The 24,897-nt window shown below is 31.9% G+C and overlaps 1 protein-coding gene across 1 annotated transcript in view; it reads left to right on the top strand.

Moving 5' to 3' along the window:
- BAZ2B (bromodomain adjacent to zinc finger domain 2B) overlaps window positions 1-24,897 on the top strand; it is a 292,925-nt gene that overhangs the window by 156,651 nt on the left and 111,377 nt on the right. Inside the window, exon 5 of the mRNA XM_039855749.1 lies at window positions 9,571-9,718. Coding sequence (XP_039711683.1) covers window positions 9,574-9,718 — 145 coding nt within the window. The 5' untranslated portion in view covers window positions 9,571-9,573. The remainder of the gene's footprint in view (window positions 1-9,570; window positions 9,719-24,897) is intronic.

The following is a 24,897-nucleotide window of genomic DNA, read 5'->3' as shown; positions in this document are numbered from 1 at the left end:
AAAGTCTTTTGTAATTAATATGTGGTAATAAATATCCTTTACATATATCTTTACGCATATGTATGGATATATTTCTTGAATAAATTAAAGACTTGATTAGGAGCGTGATAATATTAGAAACACAAACCTAATGTTATGATGGCCAGGACAAAGCTATTGTTACATGGCATTCATAAACTCTTACCCTCATTTTGTTCTATAAGAAATGTGTTATTTCCCTGCTTCTTGATTGAAAGGGAGTTTTTATTCTAGTTCATCTGATGTGTAGTTTTGGGTATCTTTCCTTGGCTTCTGAGTGTATGTGTCCTATATAGAGTGACATGATTTCTCTTTGTTACTCTACTTTGTTTTCTCAGTCTGTTGTTGTGCATTGGCCTCAGTAATTATCCATTAATGTCTTCAAAATTCCAGTTAATTTTAATTGTTTCCTTTAGTTTAAGCAAAGCTTTAAGTCTTTTTTGCTTGTTTTTTGGGAGGAGCAGGGGAGAGAAGACTTCTTGCATTTGTAGGAAAAAAGATCCATTAACCAGCCTCTCTCTCTTTTTTCACCCTTCTAACCTTTGTATCCTTGTTAGAAATTTCTAATTCTAGTCAATATTGAAATTCATAGATTCTACCTGTGGTTTAGTTGATTCATACATGGTAAATCTTGCTCAGATCTTCCTTTAATATTCTTTCATACTTTTTCTTATATCTTAGGATAACCTCTTCCTCACTGCAAGAGTATACTTAATCCTTAGGTTGAAAAAGAATTCTCCCTGAATAGATATTTACTGAGCAGTATGAAAATCAGTGCTTTACTCTTGGATAATTTTCTCATCATAAAGTTTCTTGAGATATAAATAAGACAAAAATAAATCTTTAAAAGATTTAACAATAATCTATACTTTAGCATGATACACATTTGGAGATAAAATAAGGGCAATGAAAGGGATGATAAGAAAAAAGTAGTATTAAATTGTTATATATTTTAATGGAATGTGAAGGATTTTTGTTTGTTTTTTTTTTTACCATTGACTTGGTAAAACTCAGATAAGGACTTGAAGTGTAGTTTAATTTGATCCTATCATTTTTCAAATAAGGAAACTAGTATGTAGAGGTGTCTGAGACTTGCTCCAAATCACAGGCTGCATGCAATACAGGGTACCTGATTGCCTGCCCATTTTCATTTGGAGATATAATTGTTTGACTGCTTACAATGGTAGTTAAAATGTGTTAAGGAGTAAAGTAAATTGATCTGATTTATATATTCATATTTAAAACCACAATATACTATACTTAATGCCTTCAAATAACTATTTCTGAATGTAGGCAAATAAAAAAATTTAATAGAATTATTAAACTTTGGAATCTTATTCAGAGAATAATTTCATTTGCTGTCTAATAAGTTCTGCCTCAAATCTTATTTCTCAGAATCCCTTAACAGAGTAATTTTTATTTGTTTCTTATTTTTTCTTTTGTTTTGTTTAATATCTTGAAGTATTATTTGTCAAAATGGTCAGTTGCCTAGAAATTATCTAAAGAAATAGTTATATAAAAGCCTTTATCAGAACTTTCAGAAAATAATGGACTTGTAAAATCTCTATTGTTGTCCTACTAAACCAAAAGAAGCAGCACAGTGACCATCTGATATTCTTTCTAATTATTGTTTTTCACTTGAAGTTACATTGTAAGGAAAAGTAAGGGTTCACCAAATCTACTTACATGCTTTGAACTCTCACAGAGAACTTTTGATATTGTTAGCAAAGACAAAGACACTCTTTAAGAAAGTCCTTCCAGGAGAAATATCTAAGTCTATTTTATGTTTAGTTTCTGAATCCGCAGTCTATTCTATAGCTATACTTTCATAGTAAAGGAATTTTCAGTGCAACTGAAATATTGGGCAGCTGATCACGATTATATGTCTTAGCAAATATGTCTTGCCCTTCCATATTTGCACCTATTTGAGTTTACACCTAACAGCTGTCAGTGTTCATAAATTCTATGATTACACAAAAAAGAACATTTGATATGCATGCATTTGAACAGTATTATCATTAACAACTGATCATTGCATCTTTTTGGAGTATAGAAAATCATCGAGCAGAGAAGTTGTTTTTAGTACTTCTGATTTTTGTTCATTCTCAGAATTGTTATAGGTAAATATTATCTTAGTAAAATATAGAAAGTTCATGTTACCCAGTATGAGTGAGCATTATGATATGTGTTGTGTATCATACATTATCAGGTTTATATAATTAGGACAAAATGTAAATTCAATAGACTCTAGAGGTGAGCTGACACAAAAGATAGATTGAATATAATTTTCTCATTTATTGCAATGGTACTAAATCAGCTTGAATCATTTTATTGTAACAATTATATAGCATTACTACTTGACAGAAAGTTTTGGTTAATTGAATTACAAGTAATACAGGTTTTTATACTTTTGATCAGGATTTCTAAGCCTTAGCAGTACTAATATTTTGGATCAGGTAATCTCTCTGTGGGATTTCCTGGGTATTGTAGAGTGTTTAGCAGCATTCTTGGACTCTTATCTATGCAACCCCATTAGCATCCTTTCAGTTGTGACAATCAAAAATATCTCAGACATTGCCACATGTTTCCTAGTGGATGAAGTGGGTCTACAAAGTCACCTCTGGTTGAGGACTACTACTTTAGAACATGAGAAGGATCTATAATGAATTAAATTATTCATAATTCCTTCATCATCATCTGCACGTTTTTTCCTGTTGTTCACATCAACAAATTTATTTTTTACTGTAGTGTTACATGTTAATTTTCAGTTGCTGTAATCTTTTTCTTACCTGGTTAACTTATAAAGAGTTCTGAAGTTATATATTAGAAAGTATACTCTTATAAAGGCCTTAAGAGTATATATGTGTGTGTGTGTGTGTGTGTGTGTGTGTGTGTGTGCGTATGTACATGTATGTGTATGTATATATCAATCGAGCCACAATATATGCCTCATCGGGTATATCATGTATCAATCGGTATATATATATCAGTATATATATATATCGGTGTATATATATATATATATATATCAATCGGTATATATATCAATCGGTATATATATATATATCGGTATATATATATATCAATCAGCATATATATATCGGTATATATATATCGGTATATATGTATATATCAATCGGTATATATATATCGGTATATATATATGTGTGTGTGTATATATATATATACCGATATATATATACCGATTGATATATATATACATATATATGTGTGTGTGTATATATATATATATATACATATATATATATATATACACACACACACGCACATATATATCGATATATATATATACACACCGATTGATATTCTTCCATAGGTGAGTGTGTTGTGGGTTGGAGAGTCATGTTACTATATTTTGTTCATTTTGATCTTATGGTATCTGGGCCATTTGGGGCACAATAGAGTCAGTTGTTTATGGCTTGGAATCTAAGATGAAAGTGGTATCCTTAACACATAGTGTCAGAATGAGAGTCTATTACAGTTCTGTAAATATCAGATCTGGATGCTCTGGCCATAACAGAAATCTGGGAATAAATGATTCTTGGATGTCTGAACTGTTTTTATTTTAATGAACACATTTTTCTTAAATAATCTGAGTAAATGGGTTTCTTCCAATTTTTATGCAATATGCTTCAATAATAATTTGCGATCATAGAGTAATTATATTTTTTCAACTGAAAATTAATGTATTAATTTTTTATCTATATTTGTGTTCTAGCTTATTTCAAAAGTTTCAAGGTAGAACATGCTAAAACCCTTATTTTGCAAGTTTCATTGGTACTTATACAATTCTAAGTCATTTATTTTTAATTCTGAACTCAAAAATCTGGCTAAAAAAGTATATTAACAAGCCAAGCATATACATAACCTATAAATAGACATGATGCTGAAATATTTACTTGAAATGAATAATCTAAAAATACCTTAAGGTTTTTTTTACTGCCATACATACATATGGCTAATTATATACACAGATGTTCACTTATTAAAAACAATAGCTGACAATTATTGAATGCTAGGTACTCAGCACTTTACATAAATTGATTATTTCATTTAATTCTCCCAACTACATTTTCATATTACTCATGAAGAAGTTTAAAGTTCATTGAAGTTACATAGTTTATACAACATAATAGCTAATAAGCTCTAGATACAGTTTTTGAACCCAGATCACACCTATTATCAAATGTCTTGCTGACACAATGTACTCTGTATCTTCATTTCTTCCTGTTTTAGGTTTATACTCTTCAACCCCAATGCATATGTATTTTTTGAGTATTTACTGTGTGCCAAAATTTTTGCAGTTTTTTGTTTTTCTTTACCCCTTATTTTGAAATAATATTAGACTTAAACAATTGCAAAAGAAATACAGAGCACACACATTTTTTTTTACCCAGATGCCCCTAATTTTAATAATTTATATAACGATAATACAATTATCAAAATTATAAAAGTCAAAAAATTACCATTGGTGCAGTACTATAAACTACAGACCTTGCATGAATTACACCAGTTTTTCCATTAATGGAAAAATTTTCCATTTTTCCATATCCTTTTTCTGTTCCAAAATCCATCCTAAGATCCCACATCACATTTAGTTGTTGTCTCTCCTCAGTCTTCAACATATGATAGTTGCTCAGTCTTTACTTTTCTTTCATGACCTTGACACTTGATGAATACTAGTCAGTTATTTTGTATATGGTCTCTCAGTTTGGGTTTGTTCGATGTTTTCTCATTATTTGACTGAGGTTATATGTTATTGGGAAGACTGCTGCAGAGGTGATATGCCTTTCTAAGGATATCAGAAGATAAATGATGTCACCATGTTTGATTGCAGGTTTTGTAGTTTCTCCACTGTGAAGTTCCTCTTTTGCCCTTTTTAATTAGTAAATATTTTGGAGGAAATACTTTGTATCTTATGCACATATCTTGTTTCTCATACTTTCACTTACTGTATTTGGCATTCCTTGCTGCACATGTATTTCAAACCTTTGAATAGTTCTTACAGTTTGGTAAGCCAATGATTGTTTTGTGGCTTATTCACAATTACGAAGGCATTGCCTTCTTACTTTTTAACTTTCAAGTTGATGGCTAGGATTTATTCCAGTTCTATGTTTATGCTTTGGCAGGGGACAATAGTAAATAAAATGTGAATTCAGTAGTATTAGCTTAAAAATAAAAATTTGAAAAGTCAATCCTTGTTAATTCAAGCATAACATTCCTAATTCTAGAGTAACAAAGTCTGGAGTAGATTTATTATATTTCTTTAAAATGAAAAGAAGGATATGTATAGGGTGAACATGGACTAATTGACCAAATTTTGGGTTATTACAACTAAGGAATACCTATTAAAACATGAAAAAATATTTAAAACTTAGGGCCAGTGTGAAAGAAGAGGACTTTACATGCAAGGAGAATACTCAGCTGCCTAAGAGCATACTGGCTAAAAATATATAAGATCAAAATAGTTGAAATAATATATGAATAATGGCTACAACTTCTAAGGAAAATGGGTGCATAAGCATATTTTTAAAAAAGTTAAGCCCCTTCCCACTTAAATTAACAAAAGGAACCAAGATTAAAAGAGAAAATTGCACTTTTACTGCAACTAAAATAGGCCCCCATACGTTATACTACTAGCTCTAGTTCTACTTTTTCTTATTACCATATTTACATTTTCTTTTATTTTTAAACAATGTTATAATAAAGAACCTATTGGTACTTTATTTCTACAGAATAGATTCTCAAAAGTACATCGTACATCAAATATATGTAATCTCTAATGAACAATATGTGAAGCCTGCCCATTTTGCCTTCTGAGTTTTCTTTCCTTTAGTCTTGAATCAAATTAGAGCAACAGAAAAAAATATACGTAGAGTTTATAACTTATTATCCTATAAAAAAGTAATGACTATTATTTATTGAGCTCTTATAAGCCAAGTACTGAGCTAATGTGCTTATCTATAATATATCACCAAATTATGACTGTGTAGTACAAAGTCAAGTTTTTAAAAAACATCCTTTTATTTTTTTTATTTAATTTTATTAGTTTCAAGTATACATTTGTTAGACATTTATATAGTTTATAAAATGATCCCGTAATTGCTCTTTCTCTTCCCTGATCTACACCTAACCAATATACTAATGCTAATGCATTCCCAATGCCGTGCTCCCCATCCCCGTGACCATCTATCAACTACTAATTTGTGCTTCTTTAACCCTTCACCTCATTTTTCCAGCCCCCCAACCCCCCTCTCTGCTGATCATCACCAGATTATCCTCTATGTTTGTGAGAGTCTGTTTTGGACTAGTTTGTTCTTTTTATTCCTTAGATTCCGCATATAAGTAAAATCATATGGTATTTATCTTTCTCGATCTGACTTATTTCACTCAACATAATAACCTCTAGGTCCATGCACGTTGTTGCAAATGGTAGAATTTCATTTTTTTTTTTTAATGGCTGAGTAATATTCCATTGTATATGTGAACCATAACTTCTTCAGTCATCTGTTGATGGGCATTTAGGTTGCTTCCATTTCTTGGCTATTGTAAATTGTGCTGCCATGAATATTGGGGTGCACAGATCTTTATGAATTATTGTTTTGGTTTTCTTTGGATAAATACCCAGAATTGTAATTGCTGGGTCAAAAAGTATATCTATTTTTATTTTTTTAAGAAAACTCCAGACTTTTCCATAGCAGTCATACAAATATGCAATCCCACCAACAGTGTATGAATGTTCCCTTTTCTATGCAACCTCGCCAACACTTGCTGTTCTTTGATTTATTGATGATAGCCATTCTGACAGGTGTGAGGTGATATCTCATTGTGGTTTTAATTTGCATTTCTTTGATAATTAGTGACCTTGAGCATCTTTTCATGTCTGTTGGCCATCTGTCTTTCCACTTTTGAGAAATCTGTTCAGGTCTTCTGCCCATTTTTTAATTGGGTTGTTTGTTTTTTATAGTTGAATTGTATGAGTTCTTTATATGTTTTGGATATTAACCTCTTATCAGATGTATCATTAGTGAATATCTTTTCTCAATCAGTTGGTTGTCTTTTTGTTTTATTGACAGTTTCCTTTGCTGTACAAAAAACATTTTAGTTCTATGTAGTCCCCTTTGTTTGTTTCCTTTGCCTGAGGAGATATATCCAAAAAGAAATTACTGTTAGCAATGTCAGAGAGTTTACTGCTTATGTTTGCTTCTAGAAGTTTTACAGTTTCGGGTCTTACGTGTAAGACTTTAATTCATTTTGAGTCTTTTCTTGTCCATAGTATAAGAAGACGGTTCAGCTTCTTCTTTTTGCATGTATCTGTCCAATTTTTCCAACACCATTTATTGAAGAGACTGTCTTTATCCCATTGTATAATCTTGCCTCCTTTGTCATATGTTAAGTGAGCATATGGGCGTAGATTTATTTCTAGGCTCTCTGTTCTTTTCCATTGATCTATTTTTCTGTTTTGTGCCAGTGCCATGCTGTTTTGATTACTGTAGCCCTGTAATATAGTATGATATCAGGTAGTGTGATACCTCCAACTTTTTTCTTCTTTCTCAAGATTGCCGTGGCTATTAGGGGTCTTTTATGGTTTCATATAAATTTTAGGATTATTTGTTCTAGCTCTTTGAAAAATGCTATTGGTATTTTGATAGGGATTGCATTAAAAATCTCCTTTTGTTATTTTTAAATAATAATACATTTATATAGCATATTTGAGAATTTTTTGAGACAATGAGGTTATCAACTATAAATTTTTAAAAAGTCTTTTTCTGTAAACTATCTAGGTAAAGAATCCATATTTTTTATTTAGTGAAATGAGACATTGGTGAAAATAGTTTGTAGAGAAAGATGTCAGTTATAGGCCTTGCATTCAGACAGCCACATGTCTCGAAGCTTATTAGTTACTGTTTGAGGACCCAAAACCTGCCCTTTAAGCATTAGTTCCATGTAGCCGTCATTACTAACTATGCCTTTCCATGATGAATGCTAATAAAGAGAAAGAAAAGTTCTATAAGAATATAGCTGCACTCATTATAGCAATACCATCACCTATGGAGGTGATTGACAGCAATTCCAGAATATGAAGTTTTAAATTGTATTTGATTAGAAAACTCATTGAAATGGTCTTACTAATAATGATGCTTTCTGCCAACCTGAGATTACCTTTATTATATGTATTTATCTCATGAAAAAAATCATCTACATACCATATGCATTCAAGCAGCATTTAAATATTAACCCTGCACTATTTTAATTGGTCAATACTTTTAAATGAAATCAAATTGTTTTTCTTAGAAAATATATAGTAATTATTTGAATTGGCTATAGAATTCCCTACAGAAATCTTTTTATGGTTAAATTATTTAAATGGTAAAAGTTTATTTGTGGCTGATCATAAGTTTATAGGTGAGCAGTATCTTTTTTTGTTTCTTCTTATAGGTTGTATAGTCCTTAAAGCAACTGTGAACTTCAAGGTTGCCTTGTTTAATTGTGGGATTAGTGTATGCAGATAGTATTAAAATGACTATAACCTATTCTAGATTTAAAATATTTGTTGAGATGTAATGGCATGTAACACTATATTAGTTTCAGGTATACAACATAACGATAGGATATTTTATAGATTGCGAAGTGCTCACCACAGTAAATCTAGTTAACATCCATCATCACACAATTACAGTTCTTTTTCTTGTGATGACAACTTTTAAGATCTACACTTTTAGCTATTTTCAAATGTACAATACAGTATTATTAACAGTAGTCACCCTGCTCTACATTCTATTCCATGACTTAGTTATTTTAGAAGTGGAAATTTATCTTTTGATGCCCTTCTCCCGTTTCTATTCTAGATTTTCTATATCAACATAAACTGTTACAGTAAGACCAATGTAAAATTGTACCCAAAATAACTAAGCAAATTAATAAAGACGCTTAGAAGTGGTTCAGTGATTATAAATCAGTCGTACTAAGGCCATTTTGAAACCATAGTCCAAACTTGACTACAATAAAAACTCGAAAATGTATATGTCTTTTTGTAGAGACTCACTGTAGTGGGGATTACCAGGTAAGATTCTTGGACGTTTAAGACCTACAAGCAGATTTCTATCTGGATTTAAATGACAGGGTTACAGTCCATTTAAATGTGGTGGTATATTTTTGATTTATTAGGGCAATGTGGGTATTATGTTTAACTGAATAGGTGATAAGGTGATTTAGGAAGAATAACAAATAAGGTTATGGCAACACACATTTTTGTGAAATTGATATATTCAAACCATTATTTTTTTTTATATAAGAAAATTATGCAAGTCTATTAGAAGAGGATTTGATATAGTTAACATTAAACTTACTTCATAAATGGGTATTTTTAATTATATCATTTTTATTTTTTCCATATTTTATCTTTCTGAAGAACATATATTCTAAACTTATTTCATATTTTTAAAAAGTATGCCTAAAAGCTTGACTTATGTTTAATTCTTTTAAGTAATTTCACTATCTAATACTAAAACTTTTTTCTCCCTTTTGTAGATAATGGAGTCTGGAGAACGGTTACCATCTTCAACAGCCTCCTCTACTATACCAACTTCATCTTCTATACCTTCTGTGGCTTCATCGGTTTCAAAAGGCGGCCTTTCCACTGGAGCTGCTTCACTTAGCTCTACAATCAACCCATGTGGTGAATACCCTTTATTAACTCAGTTTTAGAATGCCTACCTTTTCCTAATTTGTGTTTATAGTGTTTTATCGAGCTCTGAATAAACTGTTCTCATTACCTCTGTTGACCTGTTGAACAATGGTTAGGTCTCTACTCAGCATCTAGTGTTTACTTTTTTATGGATTTTATTAACTTACTGGAGTAGCACTGGTTATTCCATTCTTTTCATGCTTATTAGAAGTTATCTTTGTGAGTTTCTCATTAATGTCACTATTTCAATTAATACGTTAATACATGCAAAGTCTTTTTAAAACAATAGGCCAATGAAGGAGTGAAGAAATACAAAGGAATCCTTGGTGGTCAGAGTAGGTACCAATGCTATAAACTCTTTGCCCTAGATATGCTTCCAGCATTTGAAATGACCACCAAACTCTTCAGTTCACAGATGTATACTAAGGCAGATCATTTACTTTATGGAAAGAATTTTAAAAGTTTAAAGTATGACAGGTTTCTCTTAAACCTAAACATCATAAATGATGTTTATATTGCTGAAGAGAGGTTTATTTCAGAAGTGAAAATAGCCTCAATTTTGATTAATTATGTAGAAGGTATTTTTAATTACCCCCCAAAATCACTATTTGCTAAAACACAGGTTTGGTAGAATACATTCCCCACCCCTTTTTTTTTGAACACCTATACTTGACTAACTCATTCCTTTATCACTAGGAAGCTTTTTAACCTTAAACAGTTTTAATCTTATAGATTATTTTATATGTTTATAAGTAGTAGAAGTAAATGATATTTCACTTTTTCAAATTAGATTTGTAATTTTGGGTAAGTGAAATGCAATAAATATGGAATGTTTGCTTATAAAATGCCCTATTGTCAAATATATATTTGTTTAATTACTTAGTTTTTTAATTAATAGAATAATAACAAGAAGGATGTAATTTTGTCTTATCAGAAAAATTTCCTAAAATTTCTTAGCAATTACATAATAAAATAGCATTACATTAAAAATAAATAAAAACCCTGTTCTCTTGCACTCTGTACAATCTTGGTTAAGTTATTTAATAACTTCATCCACACTTCTCTTACATATAAAATGATGACTATATATAAATGATGAATGCCTTTGATGATAGGCTGTGTTCAGAAAAGATGATGCCACCCTTGGCATTTTACTTCGTTAGTTTGTCCAAATGATTACACACTGTAATTTTGTTATTTTTTTCTTGCTTTCTGTAACTCTTTCTGAATTAGGTTTTAATATATGTAATGTTTCTAGAGAGATATTCTTTTTTTATATTGAAGGTTTCAATAATATCTGAGTACAAACCTTGAATTTCTTAGACACTTTGCTATCACTTATTTCTCATTTTGTTTTCTGAATAGTGAATTTGAATTGTTTACTGTTCTGTTTAGTCATATCTTGGGTACTGTTTTTTTTGTTGTTGTTAGTGATAGTTGGGATTTGCAGAAGGGGTGAGGTATGCTAAGTTGCTGAATAACATCAGAAATTTCCTTGTCTAGAAAGGAATAAGTTTTTATTATTTATTTTCCAATTTAAAAAAGGTAGTATAGATTTTATGTTGAAATGCTTACATTGAATGAAAATATAGTTTATTTCTATACTTATTCTGAAATTATATTCATGTAAACACATTGTGCTTTTAGTACCTACAGCATGAGATTTTTCACTTTCTAGGAAAGTGATTTTTAGTTTTTAACTTTCACAGTATTGTGGTCTTAGTTTAAAGTCAAGCCTTGTATTAACTTCCAACACATAGGTTACTTAAGAGAATGCTCAGTTGTCCTACATAACTCAGTTTACATTTTCTGTCTTTTGTTTGATTCATTATTTTTGGCCTATTCATTATCTGATAATTCTCTCCATTTTAACAAAATCATAGGGTGGTAATGGACCTGGCCTCTTTATCTTGAACAACTTGAATCTCTTTCAATTTTTTTGATGTACAGAGATAACAAAGCAGAATTTTCTTCTTTAAAATGTCAAAAACTCGGCAGGTCTTTAACGGCCCCTTTGAGGACATTCTGTTGTTTTAAAGAGTTATTTTAATTGACCATTCTCTGTCATCTTCATTAATGGCATGTCTGTAGGAATTCCTCTGAGTTACAAAGGATGTAATTCAACCTTGCTTTCAAAGTTTGAATGATCAACTGATTTCTTTTGAATCAATACCTTGTCAGGATTTGAGATTATACCTGCCTACAAGTTAGCCTGTTCCTATTGTGGATGCTGGCAGAAGACATGAGACTCTTGGGTCAGAGATTTTATTACTTATGACATAGCAAATAGCATGAGCATCATGTTGGCATTGGCTCCCTATGCTTCCCAAGTCTCACAGAGGCCACACAGAAGAGCCTCCATTAGATCTTATAAATGCATTTGCATTTGGTTTGTATCACAAATAAGGAATACTGAGCTGGGGGAATCCACTGCTTTTATAGTAAATGAAAACAAACTCACTCTTTGTCTGGAAGGAGATGTTACCTCATCCTTTAAGGGTGACCATTGCAAATGCAGTCCTAAGAAATGGCTTGGTTAAACAGTGGTCAAAGCCTTGCTGTCTTGGCGTACCCAGCAATAATACGTAGGGACTTTGGAGGATTGCCTTTCACAAAACACCTTTCAATTTATTACAGTAACTTGGGTAGAAAATAACACTGCAATAAAGATTGATTAATCTAAGGTCATCTGATTATATGTGTTTTTTTTGGTTTTATCAGAATATAAAAAATACAATATTTCTTTTCTCATTAAGGTATGATTTTTAAAAAATAACTTGCATACTTCTAAAAAATAATTTGGGACAGCTTTCAGTAAATATATTAGCACAGTAAACAAAATGACTAAAATATCAAGATTAGCTTTGAAAAGTAAAAAGGTGTTAGCTGAAGAAAGCCACTGATAATGAACAGAAAACTTAATAACCTAGCTGCAAAGAATAAAAGGAAAACATAATGGGATACATGCCTCACATCCTAGTGCTAGTAAGCTATCAGTTCCTCAGGAAAAACAACAAACTTTTTTCTTTCTCTGAGTGCTGTAGGGAATATGCTACTAGAACCTTTGTATAAAAGACTATATGATGAACAATAGCCTACATGCCAGTTTCACAGATATTCAAACTATTCTGCATATTGGCTCTGAGAAAAAGTTCAGAGAGGAGTATTTAAGTATAGTTATACAATTAAACTTTACAGAGTGAATTTTTTGAAATTTGTGGTCATTTGACCTAATATAAAGATAGAATTTTGAGAAATTTCAATGATAGGTAAGCTGTGCCATAGACCAGTGGTTTTCAATCTATTTTTTCGGTAGAACCCTTCAAACAAAAATTTATAAAATATTGAATGTATCAAACATAAACTATTTAAAACTTTTGTAGTTTAAGCTGGAGTATGCCTGCTTTTCTTTTAAAAATTAAAGAGACTGATTTAAATATGTATCTCAATTGCAAGCCACTTACCTCTATACAAGTATGCCAAATTGTGGTATACTGAGGGAATGACAGATTGACCAGGAAGGCCACAACTTAGAGTATGTGTCAATTTGACAGTGGTTAGCTATGAATAGGAAAACATGACAAATAGACACACAAGCCCATAGATAGGCAGTCCTGGGGTGGGTAAAGCCATTACAGACCTGCACTCCTTCTCATTTTATATTTTGTCTTCTGAAAGGACTGTGAAGCTCGTGTATATCTCATGGCTGTAAAAGGGCTGATCCACCTACAGCACTGTTTTCCAGGAAAGAAGAAAGGAGTAGATTCTTATGGGAGATAATGACTGAATTTGGATAAGGTGATGTTGAGAGAGAGGAGCCCTGACCTGACTTGGATAACTAAGTGGAATGATGTAATGAAAAATGTGGAAGAAAAATAAATTTTAAAGGATAAAAGGCACAGTTAATTTTTGTGTGTTGAATTTGAATAGAATATACATCCATTTTTATATCCGCACAACTGTTGGTGGATATTTTGAGTTGTTTCCAACTTTTGCCAATTACAACATTATGACTATAATTATACATGGATCCTGACACATATAAGCATACTTTTATAAAGATGTCTTCAATTTTACCAGTAGTACCAATTTATTTTCCCACCAGTGTGTATTAGAATTTTAAATGTTTATCAGCCATGCTAACACTTGTCATTGACAGACTTTATGATTCTTGTCAATGACGAATATGAAGTAGTGTTTTATTGAGGTGCCTTTTTATAAGTTTTTAGGCTTTTGGATTTCTTCTTTTTTGAAGTGATTATTTAGGGCTTTGGTGCATATTTCTCTTGGGTTGTATATCTTTTCACTGTGGATTTATGAGTTATTTTTATATTTTGGATGCTAGTTCCTTTTTCATTTATGTTTGTGGGAAGTGTCCTCTGTCTATGGTGTGTCTTTTTTTATTCTACATTGTCTTTTGCTGAATAGAATTTACAACTTTAAAGTAGTCAGATTATTAGATTTTATTTATGTTTATGCTTTTTGTCTTGTTTAAGAATCTCTCCTTTACCTCCAAGGTTATGCATATATATTTTTTAAATTTTTACTTACCTCTCATTTAGTATTACTTTGAAAAGTGATTACATGATTATAAATTATCAGGCCAGTTGTGATAGTCTGAATTTGGCTTTTTGGTTTGGGAACTGTATCACTAGTTGGAATTGTTAGTTGATATATCAATCAGTTTATCTAGAGATAACATAAACCAATAAAGCTGTTTTAAGCAAAAAGAGATTACAGGGAATTAGATACTCATAAAATTATTGAGGAAAAATTATTGAGGAGCTGGCCTCTGGTCCTTTTGAATGATTTCAGAGCATTACGGTTGAACTGACCTGTTTAAGGAAACTACTTCTAGTTCAATCAGAACACTACAGTTCCAGCTGGTGGTTCCATGGATCCTACCCCCTTATCTGTAATCCAATGATCAGGAACCACTGACACAACTGACTCCAGGGCTGTTTTGTGTTGCTTGCTAGATATGCACCAGCAATAAGAGTACCTCATATGCTGCTACTCTGCCAGCTTAACTCAGTTTTTAATTAATTCTAAATACATCTGATTGGCAGAATCTAAACAATTATATCCAGAAATCTGGCTGTAAGAGAGATTGCTAAATATAAATCTTTTAGCTGCCCAGCTTCTGCATCACAGGAAGGTACTCAAAAAGGAGATTGGAATAAATGTTAAATGAGCCAATTACTTACCCATTTGAGCTGATCTGGTGATAGCCCCCTGCCATACTTTTTCGCCTATGTATTGTAATAAACATCTGACACACACATACACACACACACACACACACACACAATACTAATTCTCGTTAATAATGTCAATATATGTATCAGTTCAGATCTTATCTTCATTAATGCATCTGATAGCTCATGCATACTTATTGTAACTCTTCTTCAATATACTATTCTGTGTAACAATATAAATTTAATTAAATAAAATACTTAACTCAAAATGATGTCATAAACAATAGCAAATATCATTTCCTTTTTAAAGATTATAAAATACTTTTCAAGGACTTCATTCCTTCTATATAGTATCATTAATTTTTCTCTCTTCACTGGATCATGTCCATCAGTATAAAAGCATAGGATATCTCCCATCCTAAAAGCAATATATACCAAAAACCCTTTTTGTACCCCAAATGCTATTCTGGCTATTGCTTTTTTTCTGCCTTGCTTTATAGCCAAACTTCTCAAAAGGTAGAGTTGCATATGTTTTCTCATTTCCTTGTCTTTAATGTGTATTTCAACCCATACCAAAGTCACTTTTCTGTCCTCATTTCACTCAACTTCTTGGTAGAATGGACACAGTTGACCATTTCCTCCTTGGAAACCATTTTTTGAAAGAGTTTGTATATAATTGGTATTATTTCTTCCCTAAATGTTTGGTAGAAAACACTGGGCTTTGAAGGTTTTGTTTTTTTTTTTTCCCCGATCGTTGTTAGAAGATATTAAATTATGAATTTAACTTTTTAAATATCAATATAAAACTATTCAGGTAATTCTTTCTTCTTGCGTTAGCTTTGGTAGTTGATATCTTTCAAGGAATTTATCCATTTTATCTGCGTTGTTGAATTTATGGACTCAAAGTTGTTCTAAGTAGTATTTTATCCTTTGAAAGTCTATAGGATTTATAGTGATGTCCTCTTTTTCATTGTTAATATTAATAATTTGCACCTTTTTTCTTTGTGACTAGAGTTTTATTAATTTATTGATCTTTTTGACAAACTAGCTATTAGTTTCATTGATTTTTCTCTATTTTCTATGTCATTGATTTTGGCCCTTTCTTATTTCTGCCTGTTTTTCTTTGGGTATGATTTCTTCTTTTATCCTAATTTCTCAAAAGGAAAGCTTAGATCATTTAAGACCTTTCTCCTTTTCCTATATATCCATTTAATGCTATAAATTTCCCTTTTAGGTACTGCTATAGCTGTATCCCACAAATTTTGATAAGTTTTCGTTTTATTAATATTCCAGTAAAAATGTTTTCTGTTTTCCTTTGTGAGTTCTTTGACTCATGGGTTGTTTAGACATCAGTAATTTAACATTTAGATTTTTTATTGATGTCCATTTAAATTACATTATGGTCAAAAACAATGATGATAACCTGTCTTCCCACTGTTGCTTTTTAAGACTGACCGTCTGTTGGTCTCCTTTGTGCCAGTGAAGTACTATGGATCAGCCAAGCCAAGTACTTAGGTATAAATGAGCCTCTTTTTTGAGTGATTTCCTTGCTTGTAAGATTAACCCTCTAATTTCTAGCTGCTCTGCCAGCTTTGGACTCTGTACTCTGACACTTCAGGCTTTCTGCTATCTAAGCTAATCATGGTGAAGGAATTCATTCAATTTAAGTATTAATCAAAATCAACAGATCTGCCATGTGTAGCTTGTCTTACAAGAGTAGTTTTCTCTGTTCTCTGCTAGCTATTTTGCAGTATCTCTGGAGTCCTTCCCCATTCACGCACAGTGTTCTTATAGCTAGTCATTTGGATAATTTAAACTCTGAATTTGGGTCTCATTCTCTCTAGATTTTCCCTTTAAATTTTCTGGTATTTTCTCAGTCCTAGATTCTGACCTCTGGCATCTTTAGCTAATAAGCCTGCTCATTTTTCTTCTACTGTTTTCTATAGTTGTAGCTGTGAGGTTTAGATGGCATTATCAGACCAAAACACTGCAAAGTCACACATTTTATCCTTTTTCATTACCATTTTTCCCTTTTTCATTACCATTTTCCCAGATAAGTTCTCCCCTGGCTTTTCTTTGATTTTGGATGTTTCCTAGCTAGCCTCTTTGGTTTTTTTGTTGTTTTAAACCCAGTTTTTATAATTGTCTTATATGGATGATTTATGCAACCACTTTACTACTACTTCACCATGATCTGATGTCGTTCCCCCTACTCCCCAAAATAACTTTCTTTTTAAAAAAATTTACCAACACTCCAGAGGGTGGCATGTGACCCAATCTGGCCAAATATATTTCTCAGATAGTAGTGATTGGTTAGGGAATAGGCATATGATGCAAATCAGGCTAACCAAGGCAAAGAGATTCTATTCTGTGATTTTTACTGGAACTCGTGAGGATGGATACCCTTTAGTACCACAAATCTTGGGAGGAAGGACCTATCTGAGGATGTAGAACCAAGAGAAGAAAGAGAAATTTGGTCCTGGTAAACGTTCAATCAGTCTTTAAAAGTGAGCCTTTTCCAAAAGCTTTTGCATTATGTAAGTCTAACAGTCACTTTTTCTCTAACTATTTTGAGTTGGGTGTCTTGTCCTTTTCACCCTAACTGATAATATCTTCTATGATCTAATCACTGCCTACTTCAAATTTATCTGGTACTACTCTCATTCTGTCCCATTAACTTTTAGTCTTCCTGACCTTTCACTTCTTCAGTTACAAATATTCCTTCTCAACTCAGGATTTCAAACATGCTCTTTCTCTGCAAGGTCTTCATAAGGCTGATTCTTTCTCATGCTTTGTTTCAAATTAACTATCCTGAGACATTAATTAGAGAAGTCTCCTTTGTTCACAGTATATAGGTAATTATTCCAACTATTATCTATTTTTGCACCTAATATTTTCCTCCATAGTACTCTTCATAATTTATAATTGTACTTTTGATGTCATTTTGCATATTTGTACCTTCTTCTACATTTAAAAGGCAGGGACTATATCTGTTATATTATTATGTCTCCAGTAAGTGCCTTGCACAAAAATATATGCTCAAGAAACAATTGTCGAAGGAAGGGAGGGAAGGAGAGAACTTGCGGGACTAGGACTTAAAAATTAGTTGATAAATGAACTCTAATAAGTTTTCTAGGCTATGTTATGCTTTGCTCTACCAAATAACTATGCAGATTTTGATTGGGATGGGCATTGTAAGCCACTGGGTAAAGAATTTTAACAGATTAGTCGACCTTATTGAAGAGGCAGTGAATAAGTAAAACTCCCAAACTCTGAAGTTATTATTTAATTTGAACTTTTAATTTAAGAGATAACCAGGGCTTAAGTTTACATTCTGTAGAAAATCATCAAGAGAATGAGATATGATTGTTCTTAAAGGTTTGGGGATAATGCTAAAGTTTTATTCAGTTTCTTTGAGTATTTATAGTATAAACTACTATAACATTACTTTTCTTTTTAGTTAAGTCACCTACATTGTAGATATCTATAAATCATAAATAAAGGCCCTCACATGTTAAACTGTCTAGCTTTTTTCCCATCAGTGGGTTTATTTAATGAAGGGCTTGATTACATGGCACCAAATATTTTTTGAAATATAGCTTTTATGAGAAGAACTTTGTAATATTAATTTAGAATTTTAATGGTAAATTACTAAAGAAAGGTAATGGCTTCAAACCAATTAAGTACTCTTAAAAATAAACCCAGTGTTATGGATTAAATTGTATCTTTCTCCTAAAAAAGATATATTGGAGGCTTTAACCCCCTGTACCTCAGAACATGACCTACCTAGAGACAGGGTCATTACAGAGGTAATCGAGGTTAAATGAGGTAATTAAGTCATAATGAGGTTGTTAGGATGGGCTCTAAACCAATACAACTGGTATCCTTGTAAAAGGAGGACATTTGGACACAGAGATGCACAGAGAGAAAACCATGTGAAGACAGGAAGAATGCCTGAGGTTACCAGAAGCTAGAAAAGAAGCATGTAACAGACAGAGCCTTCCTTAGCACCTTCAGAGAAAGCATGACTCTGCCAACACTTTGATTTTAGACACCTAGCCTCTAGAAATATGAGACAACAAATTTCTGTTCTATGTGACCTAGTTTGTAGTACTTTCTTATGGCAGTCTCAGAAAATTAATATTCCCAGAATGTTTTTCAAAGCTAATTTTAATAATTTTTATTCATTATGGGAAAACTAAGATTTTTTTGATATATTGAAACATAAGCAAAACAAGATTTTAGAATTAGATTGTTTTTAGTTATTTTTCTGTTCTATTATTAAAATACATTTATATTTGAATATAGAAATATTTATAATATTGTGGAGTTTTTAGCACTTTATGAATTCTAAATTCTTTCACTAGATCTAACAAAAATGCTTATTACAAAAGAGGAACTGTCCTGTCTTTTAAGAATAGTCATGTGCCTGAGGATTGATACATTATCTGCTAAATTAAATCAAAAGCCCATTCACCATGTTCAATGTTTATAGAGTGGCAGCTTTTGTTCCCAAGGTAACCTAGGCTTTTAATGACGTTTTTCCCTAATAAAAAGATTGTCTCAAAGGACAGTAGTAACTTTACATAGAATTCTGGCAGATACCAACTTAACCAAGTGATTAAAGTTAATATCGCCAGTACCACATAGCAACATCATGGTCCACAGATATGTTGCACCGAGAAGGGCACATTGGGTGTTCTTCTCAGTAATGAATGTATAACCTCTTCTAATCATGAGAAGGCATTAGACAAACTCACATTGAGAGACATTCTAAAAAATACCTGACCAGTACTCTTCAATGTATCAAGGTCATGAAAGAAAATACTGAGGAACTGTCAAAAATTGGAGAAAATTAGGAAGACACAGCAACTAAATGTAAGGCGAGACCATGGATTTGATCTTGGGACAGAAAAATGACATTAGTGGAAAAACTAATGCGATCTGAATAAATCCTTTATTTTAGTTAATTAATCAAGGTTTATTTCTTGGTTTTGAAAATTGTTTTTTTGTCATGTAAGATTTTAACATAAGGTGAGGTTAGGACTCTACTATTTTTTCAACTCTTTTGAGTCTAAAATAATTTCAAAATACATACTTATAAATAAATAAAAATACCTTATTTTCATACCATAAATCTTTTTATATGTTAAAATATGAAGGTTGACTGGCTGAAAAAGTTATGAGAATACAGGAATGAAATGAAGATTATTTGGGAAGAAATGTTTTGTCACCATTAACTATAGAATTCTTTCTGTTCTTTAATCAAAAAGTTCAAGTTCGTAGAATTTGTATGTTTTGAATTTCAGAATATTTAGACATTACTCTATTTAAGAATTTTAACGTGTGAGCCAGTAATTTGAGCATTTCTTTAACTGTAGTTTTGATGATGTTCACTTTAGTTATTACACTCAGTTATTGCCAGTGTTCATATGGTCTTTATTTGAATGCATTACCATTTTTGAGGATTTATAGGTTGTATGCGACAGACTGCCTTTATAATGCTGTAAAACTATGCTTATAATTTTTAAGAGCTAGAGACAAGAGTTTGAAGACAAATTTGTGTAGCAATGAAAGAGTAAAGACATTTTTAAGTACACAGAAAGCAACATATGTGGAGTTCTATCATAGTAAGCAGTCTCCTTGATTTTTTAAAAGATTAGATTTTTTAGTATACTTAATTATTTTGTTTTGATTTGCTATCTGGACTTTTCCTGATTGGTAGGAGCTTTGGTCACTGGTAGTTTGGGTTCAAGGCTTTAGTACAGTATTTATACTATTTTATTCTTTTAGAAGAAAAACTCTTATTTTGTTGTGTCATGAAGTTCATTAATATTAATAAAGACACTTGCAGTACCATGTCTTGTTACTGAGACACCTGCTTTATGTGTTGTAACTGCTTTTAATCATTTATATATAGATTGGCTAGTAGAATTTGAAAAGCTCTCCTAGAAAGTATCAGCTTATTTTAAGCCAAGAATTTAAGCATTACAGGTGTATATTAATTTTTATTATACAAAATGTGCACATTGTAGAATTTCAGCGTTACAGGTGTATGTTTTTATTATACAAAATGTGCACATTGTTACTTGTCACAGTAGAAACTAAAAAGTTGCATTCATAATAGTGAAATAGTATTTGAATGTTAATATCTGTTAAAAATAATTATGGTCTTCTAAAAGTATTTTTATTTTATGATATAATTTATCAGTTTGCAAATGTTTTCTCTGAGCAAAATTTAAGAGTTTTAATTATAATAGGCTTTTATTTGGAATCATCTTCTAATATTAGGTATATTAATGTAGAAAAAAAAGTTACTTCTCCAAAACTAGAGCATTCTAATATTAAAATAATTTTATTTTGTAATCATAAGGTTAATAGAGCCACTTTGACTTATGTTTTTTTATCTAAGAAAATATAATGCTGCTTCTTTATTAATATGGAACGTTATGTTTTAAATGTAGTTACAGTATTCACTGAGACATCGCCAGTTTGTGATCAAAAATTACTTTATGAACAGTAGCTTGAAATTTCAAGAGAGTTGGAGAAGACTAAGGTCATTGACCTTCAACCAAGGGTACAGTCTAACCCTCTGTTGTATATAAAGCCACAACATAGATGGCATTAAATCAGTTTTTGAATACCCAAAGAGCTTTTAGTAACATTGTGAATGCCTTTTATAATTGGAGCAGAGAAAAAAGTGAGATGTATTTCTAATCATTTAAAGAATGATAGCCTTTAAAAAAAAAGAGAGAGAAAGAATTTAAAACTATCATTTTAGAGCTGTCTGCTGCAGGTATTAGGAGACATTGTCCTTACAACTGATAATTTTGCTGTGTGCAGTGTTTTGTAAAGAGTAAAATGATTAAGAAGTGACTCTTTCTGTTACTGTTGGGGCAATCTGAACTCCAGCATCGCCCAGCAACAACACTAGAGAGTCTCTGTTCTTGTCACTGCCACAGAGACAATTCTAGCACGGTGTGAGTTATGAAAGGTAATATTTATTAAAAGTACATTTTAGAAGGAGATGGGCTATGTGAAGGAGGGCTGTAGCCCTGTGGAATTTGGGAGGTGAAAAGATAAAAGATAAAAGACAGAGTATGCTCCAAGGGAGGAGGGGGGTTCTCAGCAAAGAGGGTTGTAACAGTGGAGAAGTAGGGCCCCGCTAGGTGGTTGCAAAGGCGGTTACAAAGGCGTTCCTAGGTGATCCATGCTTGGGGTCATTTTGATTGATACTTGGCTGCTATATAACACTTTGCCTAGTGTGCATATGGTTACCTAGAATTCAGTCTGTTATAATTAGATTCATGAACTTCTGGGCAGAGGAATGATATTAGAATGATGGTATAATAAGGCTGCGGTTTTGGCCAGGTTAGGGTAGTACCTTCTGCACAAGTGTCTGTAGCCGGATTAAACCAGCTATAAGTTTTATGGCCCTCCAGTCTTTTGTCTCTCAGGATTCAGGACTGATTCTTTAACTGCAAGTGGAGTGTCCTTTGGGTGGTCTCTGGGTTGTCTCTGGGCTGGGCTTCTGTTCCTTTGTTCTCCTGTAGCTCATGTTTGATTACCTACCTAACATTTCCATCATAACCTTGTATGATAAAAGACAGATTGTGTCCAGAGGATGTCTAAAGGATGCTCAACATATCTGGGAGTTTCAGGGATACTTCTTAGGCAATACAGTTTTAGATAATTAGGGAAGGATGGATAGGACTATAAAAGGGAAAAGAAGTCTAAGAGCATTTGTATAGGCTTCCAGTGGGGTGGTCTGAAGTAGAAGAAACAATGTGAACAAAAATCCAACAGTGGGAAACATTTGTGAAGTACCTATTATGTTTCAGATTATGCCAGGTATTAAGGATACTGAGATGAGTGAGATTCAGTTTTTGCTCTCAAGGAGCTAAACTTCTAATTTAGAATTCATTCACATAGAAGTATTAAATCAGTACAAGCATATGAAAAAACTAAGGAAGAAAGTATAATGGGGAAAAAAAGAGATAGTCGGACAAAATTTGGGGGAATGCTTACATCTAGAAAAGAAAAAAGACTACAATAAAGCAAACAGTGGTATTATTGAAAGATATAGTTAAGAAGAGGATCGAGATAGTTCCATGCCCTGGTGCTTAAGGTTTGTAATATGGAAGAGAGGTATTCAGCATTGCCAGATTTATTTAAAGAGGTTAAGAATGAGAAGAGTGGAGTAAAGATTAATGGGATCTAGTGATCAGGAAAACTTTATTAACTTCACAGACAAAATGAAAGGGAGTGCTTTGGGCTTGACATAAACATTAGAGATTTTGAGAAGTGAGAAAGAAGTAGACATACAGGTGTAAGACTTTTAAGGTTCACACAGGAGAGGTGGTGATGGGATTGAGAGGAAAGGAGATAGATAGGGTCAGGGGAGTGGTAGAATATTGAGAGATCAGAAGTCATGCCGAGAAAGAAATGGAAATGGGGAAATTGTAGTTAGAGTGAAACTTAAGAATTTAAAATCTTAGAGGTGGTAGAATTTTGTGAGATCAAATTCAACATGTGACCTAAATGAAATCAAAGTGGAACAAAGGGTCAAGTGGTAATTTAAATAAAAGAAAATCAGGACCAGGGGTTGGTGGAAAGAAGGCAAAAAGATACTAGGAAGCATCCTTGCAAATTTAAATGAAGATTCCCGACAACTTCATGTTCAGATTAAAGGCCTTTAAAATTAGTCTCAGAGATGTGCTTCTCTTAATGAGTAATGAATTGATTTGAATCAGATATTATATCTATTATGTATGAGACCTGTTTTAGGTATTTAGGATTTATTAGTCCTGTGTATGGCAGTAGCAGTACTAGTTTATAATATTAAAATATTAACTAACTTGTTTTATACATCGTGATGTAAAAAATAGTCTCATACTATTTAAATTATGGTCAAACCATGAGTTCCTTGAGGTTAAGGATTATGTCTTATTCATCTTTGTATGCCAATAACTAAATATAGCACTTGATGCTTAATAGGTATGTTCATGAAATGTCTAAATAAATTACTGTAACAGTTGAATAAAGAACAGAATAAATTCTGGAAGATTTTTACATAGAATTAGTATCTGCGTTTTTTAAAAGATGATAGAGAAACAATACTAATGTGTATTTTTGATAATGCATGATATCACTATAACCATTATGTGGTCCTAATCATCTTCGCTAAATACAAAAGTGTATCCTTTCTCACCAAGGAATGTTGCCACTTGGGAGCTTTCTATGCTTTAGTTATCTTCCACCAAGAATTGTTTAAGAAAGAAAAATAAGGTAGCCTCTTTATAATGTTGCCAGTCATAAATATAATTCTGTGTACAGGACCATACTTTTTTCTCCCCATTTATATCTGTGGTGAATAAACTTATATTTTGTTAAAATTTTCTACTCAGTTCCTTATAGATATCACTCTTTTTAGAATTTTTTTTTAAAAATCCCTTTTTTATCAAATTGTATATGGTCGATTCTTAATTATTGCTGCAAGAGTGACAGCTTCATTTAGGTATTGCTCATGTTTTCTATCTATGAGACTCCAGGGTTTAGCTCATTTGCTTTTTCCCAATCATACAATCAGTGTTTTAACTATGCATCTAAGGATGCTGCTTTCTACCAGTTCATTAGCTGTTGTAGAAGTATTTCTATCAGTTTCTGACTCTTTATAATTCAGTCTGTTCTGACCATTTATGTTTTGTGTAGTTTTAAGTTTACCACTCATATTTTCATATTAAGTCACTGCCACATATATATGTATATGTGTGTATATATATATATATATATATATGTAGCTGACAAATATAAGTTAAGAACTATTATTTTAAAATCTAAATGACAGCTGATTCTAAAATCCCCAAACTGTAATTTCATCAGGAAACACTGCTCATCAAGAAAACTGATGTAAAAGGAAATATAATTGATCATAGTATATTTACAAATAAAGCATTTGATTAAGGACATTGA

Source organism: Pteropus medius, unplaced genomic scaffold, assembly GCF_902729225.1.
Source record: "Pteropus medius unplaced genomic scaffold, Ma_sr-lr_union100, whole genome shotgun sequence".
NCBI classification, from domain to species: domain Eukaryota; kingdom Metazoa; phylum Chordata; class Mammalia; order Chiroptera; family Pteropodidae; genus Pteropus; species Pteropus medius.
Note: the sequence above shows the minus strand (reverse complement) of the source record. Positions and strands in the feature narration are given on the sequence as shown.